This window comes from Lutjanus erythropterus, chromosome 9 (assembly GCF_056507025.1).
Source record: "Lutjanus erythropterus isolate fLutEry1 chromosome 9, fLutEry1.hap2, whole genome shotgun sequence".
Taxonomy (NCBI): domain Eukaryota; kingdom Metazoa; phylum Chordata; class Actinopteri; order Lutjaniformes; family Lutjanidae; genus Lutjanus; species Lutjanus erythropterus.
In genome coordinates, this window is record NC_139325.1 from 42,480,643 (window position 1) to 42,494,318 (window position 13,676).

At 42.1% G+C, this 13,676-nt stretch overlaps 1 protein-coding gene across 4 annotated transcripts in view; it reads left to right on the plus strand.

Annotated features, from left to right (window-relative positions):
* otud7b (OTU deubiquitinase 7B) overlaps nt 1-12,455 on the plus strand; it is a 45,574-nt gene extending 33,119 nt beyond the window's left edge. For 2 of the 4 annotated variants that reach the window (XM_084727666.1, XM_084727668.1), the window contains exons 6-12: nt 207-334; nt 2,530-2,636; nt 4,304-4,431; nt 5,050-5,199; nt 6,866-6,983; nt 8,580-8,658; nt 10,512-12,455. In XM_084727666.1, the coding sequence (XP_084583792.1) occupies nt 207-334; nt 2,530-2,636; nt 4,304-4,431; nt 5,050-5,199; nt 6,866-6,983; nt 8,580-8,658; nt 10,512-11,993 (2,192 nt within the window). In that variant the 3' untranslated portion in view covers nt 11,994-12,455. The remainder of the gene's footprint in view (nt 1-206; nt 335-2,529; nt 2,637-4,303; nt 4,432-5,049; nt 5,200-6,865; nt 6,984-8,579; nt 8,659-10,511) is intronic. The other 2 variants (XM_084727667.1, XM_084727670.1) reach the window with 1 other exon arrangement.
* The last annotated feature ends 1,221 nt before the right edge of the window (nt 12,456-13,676 follow it).

The window sequence follows — 13,676 nt, forward strand, 5'->3', positions numbered from 1 at the left end:
TATGCTCGTGTACATTACAGGCCTGCCCATTCTTTATTCGTTAACATCCTTAACCTTTATTGGTTCAGTTTTGTTGTCTTTATTCTTAGCTTGATGTCTATTACAGAGTAAGTACATCGATAGCAATGAAAAATTTAATTCCATGTATGTGTACACATACTCACAAATAAAGACGATTCTCATTGTGATTCTGTTTTCTAATGCAGGTATGTGGGGTTTTCATGACCGGGACCTGATGCTAAGGAAGTCTCTGTATGCGCTGATGGATCACGGGTTGGAGAGAGAGGCACTGAAGCGCAGGTGGAGGTGGCAGCAGACCCAGCAGAACAAAGAGGTCTGTGATATGGGCTTCACATTTCTCTGGGTCGTCTTTGTAACGCTGTGATGACGGTATGACGGAGGTGGTACTCTGAAGCATAGAGAGGCTTGTGAACTTGTGATCAGAATGGTGCCAGCTTGAGTCCGTTGTCAAAATGGGGAAAAATATACGGAGACAAAGGACAAGTAAAGCCTTTTCATGCTTCCTACAGTAGACCGCATAGCACATGCCTGCCTGCTGCTGCTTGCATGTCTGCAATAAAGATTTAAAATGTCAAATGCACACAGCTCACTATTGTTGGTTAGTTTTCTGTGATTTCATCTCTTTCCAAACTCAGTGGCAACAATAAACAAAGCAACAGAGACAGTACAGGCAGAACAGTGTCAGGCTCTGTAACTAACTTTGCTCAATTTTGAGCAATTTCCATTAATATACTTAATAATCATAGCCAGACTGATGGGGAAATACTTGTACTCACACAAGTCAGCCACTTCATGCCTTTAGTAACTCTAACAGTACTTTAAATATTAGTGCAATATTATATTTGTAGCTCTAAATATTTTTGATCATCAGTCACTCTCTAGCATACCAACAGTGACTGCAGCTTTAAACGTAAACATTAAATTTTAATTTATAGTTAAAGTTGCCACTTTATCAGGTACCAATGTAAAATATATTGCAACTCAGCTTTGTCATAAATTCTACCTTTACAAAGTTTATAATGTTCACCTGCTGCCTGTTACCCTTTGCCCTGTTACTGTTAGCGAAATGAATGAAAACTACTAAAATTTCAAGTACCTGCCTCCAGGTCGCTGTTTTCTGTTCAAATCATGTTAACTACTGATGGTAAAGTCACATAGTTTTAGGTATCCAGCAACTGCCACCAGTAATTTGTCCTCCATGATTGTTGTGTCCAAGCATCTGGAAACCTTTGTCCTCTCCGCCACAGACGGCTCGTCTCACAATATAAATAATTCAGCTGGACAATAGGGAAATATTGTGAATGATATCAGGAGTTTTATCGCGCTGATTTGAAGTGTTTTTCAACTCGAGGCGTTCAGGGCACTCCTGTAAAAATGCAATGGACTCCAAGCATCCAAAATGCGAGGTGTCCAAGGTGCATTAGCAACTGAATAAAACACTTTCTGCCTGTTGAACACAACTGGAACAAGATGCCCATTCACTGCCAAAACTGCACTCTGTTTGACCGGGGCCTTAGAATGTACAGATGTACTTAATAAAGTGGCCACTGAGTGCACAGGTTTGGCGAGATTTAAACATCAAAACCACTTCTGCCCATAGTAGTTAACCCTGATTTCCTTTCTGTGTCAACAATTTCCTCACTTTAGATGGGTAACATTAGTTCACTGTCTTTTTCTTACTTTTTATTGATATTTTGATTGTGTTTAAGAAAGTCACGTTTTCCAGCCCTTACAACATGCCGATGACTTTATCAAATGCAAACATTGGTTATAAGATTGTCTTATCATTACCTCACTGTTTAACTATATTATCTATAAGTGCTGGTATCTCCACCTACTGTTGAAACTCTTAATCAAAACCTTAGAAAGAGACTGTGTGAGTTGTGCACAACACTTCACTTCCAACATTCTACAAAGGCAAAAAGAAGATCTTTAGAGGCTTTTTACAGGACACAATGACCTTTCTCTCCATGAATGCAAGCGTAACAGCACACTAAGTATGTTTTCCAAAGTGGATGCAGACAGCGTGCAGACACCCACAGAGGAGATGCCACACGAATGACTGCTTAATGTTCACCCATTCTTCAACAGCTACCACAGAGGTGTCCTTAAGCAAATCACTTAAACCCAAAATTGCTCCAGTGGAGCTGCACAGCGGCCAGCAGTGGAGGTCTGTGGCTGCACTGGGAAACTTTCCTGCCTGCATTTACTGTAGGTGAATGGGGACATTGATTCTGAAGAAAAAACAAATTAATTGGCAGCGTCCTTCTGTCCATATATGGAGGTTAAACACATGATATTAATGAGGGTTCTGATGCCACTGTGTGAACAGCATGGGGATTTGTAAAGGCTCTGGTGAAGTTTCTTTCCTCAATTGTCAGTATGTAACCTTGCGTTAAGATGCCATAACGTCAGTGCATGCTTTTGTGACATTTGACACTCCCTCTCTAAATGGCAAACGTGTGTGTGTGTGTTGTGTGTGTTTGTGTGTCCTTCCTTTCTCCTCAGTCTGGTCTGGTGTACACGGAGGAGGAGTGGCAGAAAGAGTGGAATGAACTGTTGAAGCTAGCCTCCAGTGAGCCGAGAATACACTACAGCACCAACGGCACCAACGGGTAAGGTCTGGCTTGGACAATGCTGGGACTGTTAAAGCTGCGCGCACTCATGTTTTTATTCATGAACAAACGACTGTGCTCACAATCACAACTGAGTGGCTGGTCCTCCTTTTAGTCAATCTGCTATTTATTGCAACAAGCACAAGTTCAGTGGGTTAAATATACTGACAAAGCTCTATAATACACACTCTTGAAGTTTTAATGTCATCACAAATTTAAAAACCAGTTTAAATTCAGGCATATTGCAATATTCTTTCTCATCATTACCCTAAACTAACTTAATTCACGACTGTCCCAGAACCATCCTGAAAAACAGTTGTAACTGCTCTGAATATGAACCATCCCAAAATCAAAATGTAGTTTATTTTCTTTATTATTTATTTAATATTTGTATTTGTTTGTTTTTAATGGCACAATAAAAACACCATTAAAACAAGCACCTATGCTACTGTACTTCAGTACAGAACTGGAGTAAATGTTTTTTTCATCTCTGACGATCTCTTCAATTTACACTGATGTAAATTCAAAGTACTTTTACCACTAAACTGTACTCAGCTGAAATACTTGACATGACAGGAAATGGGGAGAGAGGGTGGGAGGGGTGACACGCAGCAAAGGGCCGAAGGCGGGAGTCGAACTTACGCCCACTGCAGAGGACTCACAGCCTCCGTACACGGTGTGCATGTGCACTTTAACCATAGTTCACTGTAACACTTCACGTTCTTGATTGGAGTTGATTCTTTTTTTTCCAACATTAAAAACCGCAGGACTCTGTTGCCCACTGGCAGCTAACTGTCTCTCCTCCTGCCAATTTCATGTAGCATTATTTGGGAAAAATGGGGTGCATCCCCCATTGTTAGTGAGTTTACTGCATCCTTTCGGATTCCAACATCCGAACCAAAACCAACCAATTATGTATGCTTTAGCTCACTCACACACAGCCAGGGTAGCACCTGGCTAAAGTTGGCTAGGAAGCGGTAAGCAGTTTGCTAGACTGTTTCAATCCAATGACTAAAACAAATATGTCCCTTAAAATTTAGGGAAAGGTGGACCGTTAATGCGGGAACATTTCAAAGTCTTTCGTTGATCTCGTGTTGAGCAGCCAGCCAGTGATAGTAGTAAAAGTCTGAGAAGATGTGCTTCGTTGTAGTCAGCACTCGGTTCAGTTTGTCATTTGTTAAGCGATGGTGACCTACATACTTAATACAGAAATCCTTTTCATCCCAGGGATGTGTTCATGTTCATTTTAAAGGAAAAAGTAAATTCCCACACACGTGCAGCACCTCTGCATTGATTTTTCTTTTTAATGTGTCGAAGATATGAGAGACTTAAGTGTGTGTGGGGATTGATTTTTTTGTTTGAAATAGATTTTTGGAGGCTTTGATTCCCTGCAACAAGCAAGTGGTGTACTCATCTTCCAAACACATTTTCAACTGTTCCTGGGACAACATGAAATCGTTAGCCTCGAGCCCTGCTTTATATGTTTATGAATTTTGTATTTGTGCCCCAACAAAAAGTCTACAATTTCTTGCAATTATTAAGTCATAAGGAATCCATAATAAGACAGTCTACTGTCTACTTGAAACTTGTATTTTCTCTGGTTTTGCAACAGTATCAACAGTTGTGTTTATGTTAACCAGAAGCTGTGTTCTTGATGTTGTCTTCAGGGCGGAGTCCTCAGATGAACCAGTTTACGAGAGTTTAGAGGAGTTTCATGTCTTCGTCTTGGCTCACGTCCTCAGAAGGCCCATAGTGGTGGTGGCTGACACCATGCTGAGGGACTCCGGAGGAGAGGGTAAGGAGAAGCCTCACATTTCTAATGAATCACACGCCATATGTCATGATATTTTTCATAATTTCATCATACAATTCGTAGTCTTTTATCCAGCAAAGTTTGGGTTGGTCATTTTCAGGATTTAGGCCACAGTCGACAGAAATTTGAGACAATCATGGGGAAGTATTTGATATGAAACATTTCAAGTTGTCAGTGACTGATGGCTTGCCTAAGTTGTCCTAATGAAGTGAACACCACCCATCTGGTATCTCAAGCAGGTTAAAACAAACAGTATCAACTACTGCCAAATACTGTGTGACCCATTTTGGTCACATAAAACAAATGTGCACACATACATTTTTCTACAATAAGCAACTTACAGCACTGCTTTGAGGGAATTGTGGTTTGATAATTGTAGTAGCTGTTAATTTTCTTTACACTGTTCACTTCTTGATATGGAATTAATGCAGCACTCATAATTGGCAGAATTAAGTAGTAAGTGAAATACTGGTTTGATTCATTGAAAGTGAAAGCTCATTTCTATTTTTGGCTCAAATGCTCCTAGTGCTCTTTATCGCCTAGACACGGTGCTGAGGTCGATCTTTTCAGATGCTTAACGTCCTCGTTACTCTTCCCTAGCCTTTGCTCCCATCCCGTTCGGAGGCATCTACCTACCACTGGAAGTGCCAGCTGTCAAGTGCCATCGCTCACCCCTGGTCCTGGCGTACGACCAGGCCCACTTTTCTGCCCTGGTCTCCATGGAGCAGAAAGACAGCTCCAAAGAGCAAGGTAATGCTCTGCATCATTCATCTTTATTATCATCTGAATATTGATTTTTTTTCTGCAGCCTCCTAGTAAGCAGTTGACATTTTAAAAAGTTATAAATCACAGCACATCAATCATGGGTGTAACACTTTAGAAATTCCTCCTGAGACACCCTGCTGAAAAATAAAAGTCCTCAAATAATTTCCATATATTAATGTGCGTGAGGTTAAGAACAGGAGTTCTCTGACAGCACTCGTACCACTAATATCCACTAGTGCTGGGTATCGTTTAAAAATGATGATACCAGTATCAGTATCAGGGGCCTGTTTCAGAGAGCAGGTCTAACAAACTCTGAGCCTAATCCTGAACTCTGACTTGATTCAGCCTGAGATGGGAAACTCTTAGTTTTTGGTTCCAGAACAGCTGATCAGAATTAGTTCAGTCAACTCTGAGTAATTTAACGCCCAGTTTAGCGCGTGTATGAAAGCTATCATCAGCGGAGCTCCAGTACGATGATTCATTATGACAACAAGTAAATAAAAGGCGGAGCCTCCATTTTAATCCAGCGGTGTACAAATATGAATGTGTGCCAATGCAGACCATGACATTTATCTTAAAAAACAGGAGTGGTGTGAGGAGTCAGGAATGAAATGCTGTCAAAACACATTCATACAAATTCAGCCTATATTCAAAAACTCACTTTTAATACATTTAGGCTCAACAGTCACTAAACCTTTTTTCTGAAATAGGGCCCCATGGCCTTAAAGTGATACCAGTACCAACAGAGTATTACATCTGTTCTAGTTTATTCGACACCCATCATGTGAATGGAGGAATTCTTGAAATATTCCTGCATTTTATGCATTTATTTTTATCAGAAGCCACAGGCATGTAGTATAGCCATACTTAACAACATTTTGGTGGCATCTTGGCACGCTGAACTTTCAGCTCCGTCGGATACATCACACTCAACTTCACCACCACAGACTGTATGGGTCGTAGCTGCTGTGGCAGTGGACTGAACACACGTTACGATCAGTCAAAGAACGACACAAATAGTCTTTTTTCTTCAGATCTGGAAACCAAAAGGATCAAATGCAGGAATCGGTTGAGAAGTTTTGATTCTTTTTGGTGCTGGGTTATCTCAGTCAGTACCTTAAAGGTACCAATACTCAGCCCAATATCCAACATCTCACTTTGTAGCTTTGCACTTTTGCTTGATGGGTCGGTGTTTTCTTAACGCTGACCTTACAGTTTATTAAGGAATGGTGACTTTGGAGGTGGACATGTCAGTATATCCAGTGATTTTGATTAGAAAATATATAATGTTCTCATGATGTAATATATTCTATTACTTTGTCAGTCTAAATGCTGTTCTTTAGGTTTTTCACTTTACAAGAGTGGAATTTGGAGAACCACTGAATACTTGTGCAATTGTACACAAGTTTGTGCTCAAGCCTATCCATGAAATTCCAGACATTGTCCAGACACTGAATTGTTCACCAGTCTAAAAATATCAGATTGGACCAGCCAAAAACAATACTGGTCAAACCTAGCCAGTTAAATGTTAAAATAGAAAGTGGAGGAATTGATTGCACTCAGAAGTATTTCTGTCTACAAAGTGCTGGATAAAAACGTTTTATCTTTTTTTTTTTTTTTTTTAAAGAATATTTTCCCCCATCTCTCCCAGCAGTTGTGATCCCTCTCACTGACTCAGAGCACAAAATGCTGCCTCTGCACTTTGCTGTGGACCCCGGGAAAGATTGGGAGTGGGGCAAAGATGACACAGACAACGTGATGCTGGCGAGGTATGTTCTCCATCTAAAAACAGCTCTTACGCATTTACATGCCGTCGAGTCAGGTCAAATGGATTGATAAGGTGACTTTTACACATGGATTTGTCAGAACTGCTTTTAAAGGTCATAACTGATGCAGATAAAGGCGAGAGTGGGACATGTTGTCTTGCTTGTGTACTCCCTTATAGACAGCTGTCCCTTTAGGGCTGAGTGTCAGTGTGTAGGGATTGACTCCTGACTCCAGATTAGCGACAGTGCCAGTGACAATAAGATTAGCTCTAAATACCTTCTATGAATGGACCAGGGGAAGGAGCGCCAAAATAGCAGCTTGGTAAAAATAACAGTCCACCTTACTTACCTCAGTTGATCACGCTGTGGATGTCTTATTCAGGTAAAATGGTGGACAGAGATATTATTTCATGAGTGGCTGTGTAATATTGTTCGGAAAAGGTCACTGAGTTAAAAGGCTTGCTCAGAACAAGAGCAAGATGCTTTTAGTGCATTTTGCTATTCACTGCACCGTCCAGAGCCAAATTACCGGTTGTTGTTAAACAGCAGCACATAAATATTCATCCCGTTTTATTATGAGCCTACATTAAATGAATAGTTTGGGTTATTTGAAGTGGGGTTGTATGAGGTACTTAAGGATAGTCAGTGCACTGACTACAGTAGATGGAGGTCGGCATGTGCCCAGTTTAGAGAAGCAGAGAGGAGCACCTGCTGTGGACAGGTTCAGCAACAAAATGTGTTTTAGCCACTCAAAAAAAGGCCCACCTAAAAAATCAGTTTAAGTGTACGCTATATTTTGAATTTGTTCACCACTTTACTTTGCCATCATATATAAGACAAATAACACTCTCTACAAACCAACCAAACTCCATGGACAAAATCAGTAATTTTACCTTGCAGAACACAGGAGCTGCTGATATGCTGTTGCCTCAGTTGGTTAGTTTGTTTATGTTATTGTGTGGCCTCAGTGAAACATAAACTGTTTAAAACACCAAAGTCACACCATGACAAAAAGAAACTAACCGTTCAAGGCAGCGGTGGACCAGCTGCTCCTGTGTTCTGCGAGGTAAAATGACTTGTTTCACCCATGGAGTTTGGTTGGTTTGGAAAGAGAAATATTTTGCTTATATAACTACGATTTTCCATCAGAAAAGGCTGTCTAATTGCAAGATAAAGCTGTGAAAATTTTCTAAATATAGCGTACACTGAAACCAATATTGATTTTATTTTCAGAGTTGAGTCTTTTTTTTTTTTTTTTTTTTGTTTAGGTGGCTAAAATACATTTTGTTGTGACACCGTCCACAGCAGTATATTGTTTAGCTTCCTGCTTCCCTCACCATGATCCCAGTTGATGTTGCTGGCTACCTGTTTGGATAGATTTTCAGTGGTTGCACGTTTACCTCTGGTACCGTGCTCTAGATTCCAGCTCATGACTGTTGATCATTATGATATTTTAACATGAAATAAGCTCATCAACTACATGAATAACACCAGTAAATACATTTCAAGTACAGTACAACACAGGAACTCTGACAGAAAGTGTTGGTCTCCTCTCACTGAGCTTTGACTTGTGTGCCTGTCTGTCCCTCCTCCTCCCAGTGTGGCTCTCTCTTTAGAGGCAAAGCTCCAGATGTTGCACAGCTACATGACGGTCACCTGGCTGCCCCTGCCCTGTGAGGTAAAGATCAAAGTCCACACATCCATCCTGAGTCATCTTTGCTCCTCTACAGCAGCTTTATAAAGCTCTGACAGACTTTATTGTACCACCTGGTTTTTGACTGCTTTTGAAATGACAGACAAGATAAATCAGCGATAAAAAGAACAGTGAATTATTTTTCAACTAACCATGACAACTGGCTTAGGATTCCAAAAACTCACTCAGTATTTTACAAGCCAAATTGAGTTTTGGAATAAAAAGAAACCCCAACTTGTAATGTGATGATTATTAGATTGATGCCAAAGTGGCTGGTAGACTTGGAGTATTACAGCTGCTTGTGGTTTGTGTTAATTTCCCACACTCATTACAAACAAGGACAATATTTTTTCCCTTTTCCATCGAACTGCCTGTCCCCTGACTGCTGTACAAAGCGTATGTGAAAAAACAAACTACACTGGCCCATTCAGGTCATAGAGTCACGCCACGCAAACACTGTGACAAAGGTCCTCTTGTGTGCCACATGCTAACATCAGGGTGCTTGGAAGGACAAATTCAGAGCAGCTTCATGGTTAAACTACAGCAACTGGTGGAAATACAGGAACCCAAGTATTCAAAGTAATTAAATTATAATTTAACACGATTCTTCTGTTTAGCAATGCTGCTTGAGGATAGCTGTGTGTTGGTCATGATGGCCAGAGAGAGTTTTTAGAGATCAGAATACTGCGTCATTTCCAAATACAGCATAACATGTTTGTAGGTATGAAAAGCATTTGGAAACTGAGTCATTTGTTTTTTTCTGCATTGGTGTGCAAAGAAGCAGCTCTATGAATCACACTTTTCACATCCTTATTAACTGTTTGTTTAACCAAGCATTCAACATTTATCTAATTCAATACTAACCTTCATCATGCTCACAGTGTTTCAGATTTTAAAAACAAGCAACCCTGACTTATCTTAAAGTCTACTAGAGACACACAGCAGGTTTTCACTGAAGGGTTTCAGGAGAGTTTTAACTCTTTGCTAATATGCATCATGTTTTTTTAGAAACCTAATTTAATGAGTTGACCATACAGGCCACAAAACGTGTATATTTCCAATAATGATAAATATAATAAATAATTTACACAGCACATTCCAAACCCAGAATTACAAGGTGCTTCACAAAATAAAGACACAGAAATAAAACCACAATTTAAAAGCACATCATACACAGAAAATGACATAAAATGGAGATAGAAAAACAAGATTTTTTTTTTTTGAAGCTTCTTAAACTGAGGTACTGATTCAGCCACTCTGATGTCGAGGGGGAGTTTGTTCCACAACACTGAAGCTAAAACAGTGAAAGCATTATCACCTTTTGTTTTAAAGGCTTAAAACAAAAGGTGATAATGCTTTTACGGACCTTGGGACTTTTGACAACATTTGATTCTCTGATATGAGGGGTCTTAGGGCAGAGTAAGGGGTCGGGAGTGCTGAGATGTAAATTAAAGCCAGACCATATAGGGACTTGAAACTGATTAGCAGAATCTTAAACTGAGTGATGTGTTCTCTGTGTCGAGTGTTTGTGAGAAGACTTGTCACTGCAAGACGATAACTTAATGACTAAAGATTAGTTGATTACAGCTAATTCCTGTATGATTTTTTTTTACTGTGTATCTGTCGTACTGACTTTTTGTCCCCACACGTGAGAGTCACGTGCCTGTACTGTTAAAACTTAGCCAGAATATGACAGTCCTTATTTTACATCTCTCTTTACTATTATATTTTTTAGTTTGCTTTTCTATTGTAATTTGGTCAGCAGATTGAGACCTGATGTTCATTTTTTTTGCAGTATTTTTCCACTAGCTCATATTTTCTGTTTTGTTTCCTTGCAGCAAGCGCCTCTGGCCCAGCCCGAGTCTCCCACAGCATCAGCAGGAGAGGATGCCCGCACGCCTCCTGACTCAGGAGAGTCAGACAAGGAGTCAGTCAGCAGCAGCTCCAATGGCAACGGAGACACAACCACAGGATCAGCGGTTAATGGAGGTGGGTCCTTGGCCAAGAACAGCTCCTCTTCCTCGTCGAGTTCCTCCAGCAGTGGATCGGTAGCGGTTGGAACGGGGACAGCAGGGAAGGACAAAACAAAGAAGGAAAAAGACAAGGATAAAGACAAGAAGAGGGCAGACTCTGTGGCCAATAAGCTCGGCAGTTTTGGAAAGAGCCTGGGCAGCAAGCTGAAGAAAAACGTGGGTGGACTGATGACAGGAAAGAACGCCGGAGCTGGAGGTGTCAAGCAGGAGGGCGGGGAGAAGAAGAAGGGCTCATTTAGGGGGAGGAAGGGCAGCAAGGACGGCTCTCCTTCAGCCCACACCTCAGAGGATTCTGGGAAAGGCTCCCCCTCCTCAGGTAGTGAGCGTCTGAACGGGACAGGCAGCAGCATGAGCAGCAGCGGCGGAAGCAGCACCGAGAGCGAAACCTACAAGTACAGCGCTGACGTCAAGGTCAGCCTGGGCATCCTGCGAGCTGCCATGCAAGGTGAGAGGAAGTTCATCTTCGCCAGCCTGCTCACCACCAGCAACCGGCAGCCCTTCCAGGAGGAGATGATCCAGCGCTACCTGACCGACGCAGAGGAGCGCTTTCGAGCGGAGCAGGAACAACAGCGGCGTGATGCAGAGAGGAAGGGCATCACCAATGGCATCCAAATACCCAAGAAGGAGACCGTTGGTGGTGCGGAGCTGACCTACCGGCCATATGAGGCTAAAGAGGAGCTGTCAGAGAACTCGTCACCTTCCTTCAAGACTACTCCTTTGAGCCCCTCTATGTACTCTGCTGTCGTGCCCATCCCCCGGCCCTCCTTCATCGACCAGCCTCCTGCCGCAGCACCCCTCACCCAGCACCTTCACATGCACGGCTACGTGGATACTCGCCGCCAGCTAGCCGGTGGCTCCCCGGCCACCTCCTATCCCGGCCTCCCCTCTTACGCCACCCTTCCTCGACACTGCCCCACAACGCAGGGCCCCCCCCACCCCCAGTACAATAACTCACAAGGCCCCGCCTCTCTGAGTCCCTCTCGCCTTGCGCCCTCATACCCCCCCGAGTTCGACCCGCCGGACTACCCCGGCTCCGAACCCACAGGTGGAAGTTACACCAACGGCTTCCGGGACATGCGCTCCAACCTGGACTCTCGGAGCGGGCAGCCCCCAGTCAGACACTACTCACTGGGCAGCGCCGGTGGTTTGGCCAGCCTCCAGTCCAGCCGCTGTCGGACACCCAGCTGCACCTACTACGGACACCCCGAAACGGGCAACTACTGCTCCTGCTGCTACCGGGAAGAGCTGAAAAAGAGGGAGCCAGAAGCAGCCATCCACAGGTTCTGAACAAATGGCTTCAATTTGATGACGAGTGGCCTTTTTCAGTAAAAAATAAATAACGTCTGGGGCGGATCAGCCTCTGAATGGACAAGAGAAAGGCGCAAGTGGCTCAGCTCCCTCCCTCTTTTAGCTGCATTACTTCCTGTCGGAGCAGACCTCAGAGAGCGGCGGCGCGTCGTCACGACTGCAGAATAAACAGGGTGGTTTCTGACTGCTGGGGTCATGTGTTAGACCATAGAAAAAACTAACTGCACTTCTGTTACATTTTGCTGTGGCTCTTATGCAGGCGTTATGTATGAGTGTGTGTGCGTGTGTGTGTGTGTGTTTGTGTGTGTTAGCTGCAGGCTCTCCTCCTTTATCAGAGTTTAACGCCTTGCTACTGTCTCCTCCTAGTGGAGAGAATGTATATGGCAGGCACCATACATAACACTCATCAACACACATACAAACAGAACATGCACACATCAACACTAAGTCAGACTCACACTACTTCATACACAGCGATGCAAGCACAAACAGATGAGTGTCTCCACTCCGTCTGTGGTCTGTGATAATGTTTGGATTGGTTAATTAAGGGATGTTTGAGCATTTTGAAGTCACATCCAGTTCGGGTGATTTCAGTGTTATACAGATTTTACACTACTGTTACTAGATGCTTGCGTCATATGTACCTCGGGAAACAGCAGAGTTAATCCTTGTCGAATTGCTTTGTCGTCGGTCACCATTTGCATAATGCAAATTGAAACTAGCGTGCAATGCTAATGATTAAGCGTTCTGTAGGCTGCTGTGGTGCTAATGTTACAGACTGCAAACACATAAATGCCCATGCATTGAAGACAACTGCTCTGCACTGTTACTAGTACCTTTTTGGAAACAACAAATATCACCTACAAATTTCACGTTTTTGTCCAGTTCATACATCTATAAATTGGATCACAAAGATGTCAAGCTTTTGCAGATTAAATACTTTTGTTCGAGTTACTGACCAGGCATTTTAGAACAAACAGCACTACGTAAGATACTGTTCCAAGGGCCTGATCCAGAGTATTTCATGTGTTTGTTGAAATGTTTTTCTTTCAAAGTTGGGTCTTCCTCTTTCTGTAACAATAGTTGGCGTTGAAGCATTTGATTATTGTGGCCAAAAAGGTCATGCAATACTACACACTACGAAGTCAAAATGTCACATCCAGCACAACAGATTTTGGAGACACCTGTCATATTCATAATATTCTGTTAAATTAAATTATGGAAATTTTATGCTTTTGGATTTAAATAGGCTGCGACTATTTTCATTACCAATTAATCTGTTGTTTGGTCCATTAAAATGTCAAAAAATGTTGATCACTGTTTCCCAGAGCCTAAGATGACGTCCTCAAATGTCTTGTGTTGTCCAAAAACCCAAAGATATTCAGTTTACTGTCATAGAAAACTAAAGAAACCAGAAAATATTCACATTTTAGAAACTGAAATCAGAGAATTTAGATTTTTTTCTTAAAAAAAAAAAGACTCAAAGCTATGAATCGCTTATCAAAATAGATGGAATTTAATTGAATAAGGACGAGGATGTGAGGATGTTTGCAGTTGTGTGAAATTGTCTCCGATTTCTGTTGCATGATCCAACATCCGATGGATGTTGATACCCAATAGCCTTCACGCTGTACTGACAAATTCTAGTAACATGTCATGATT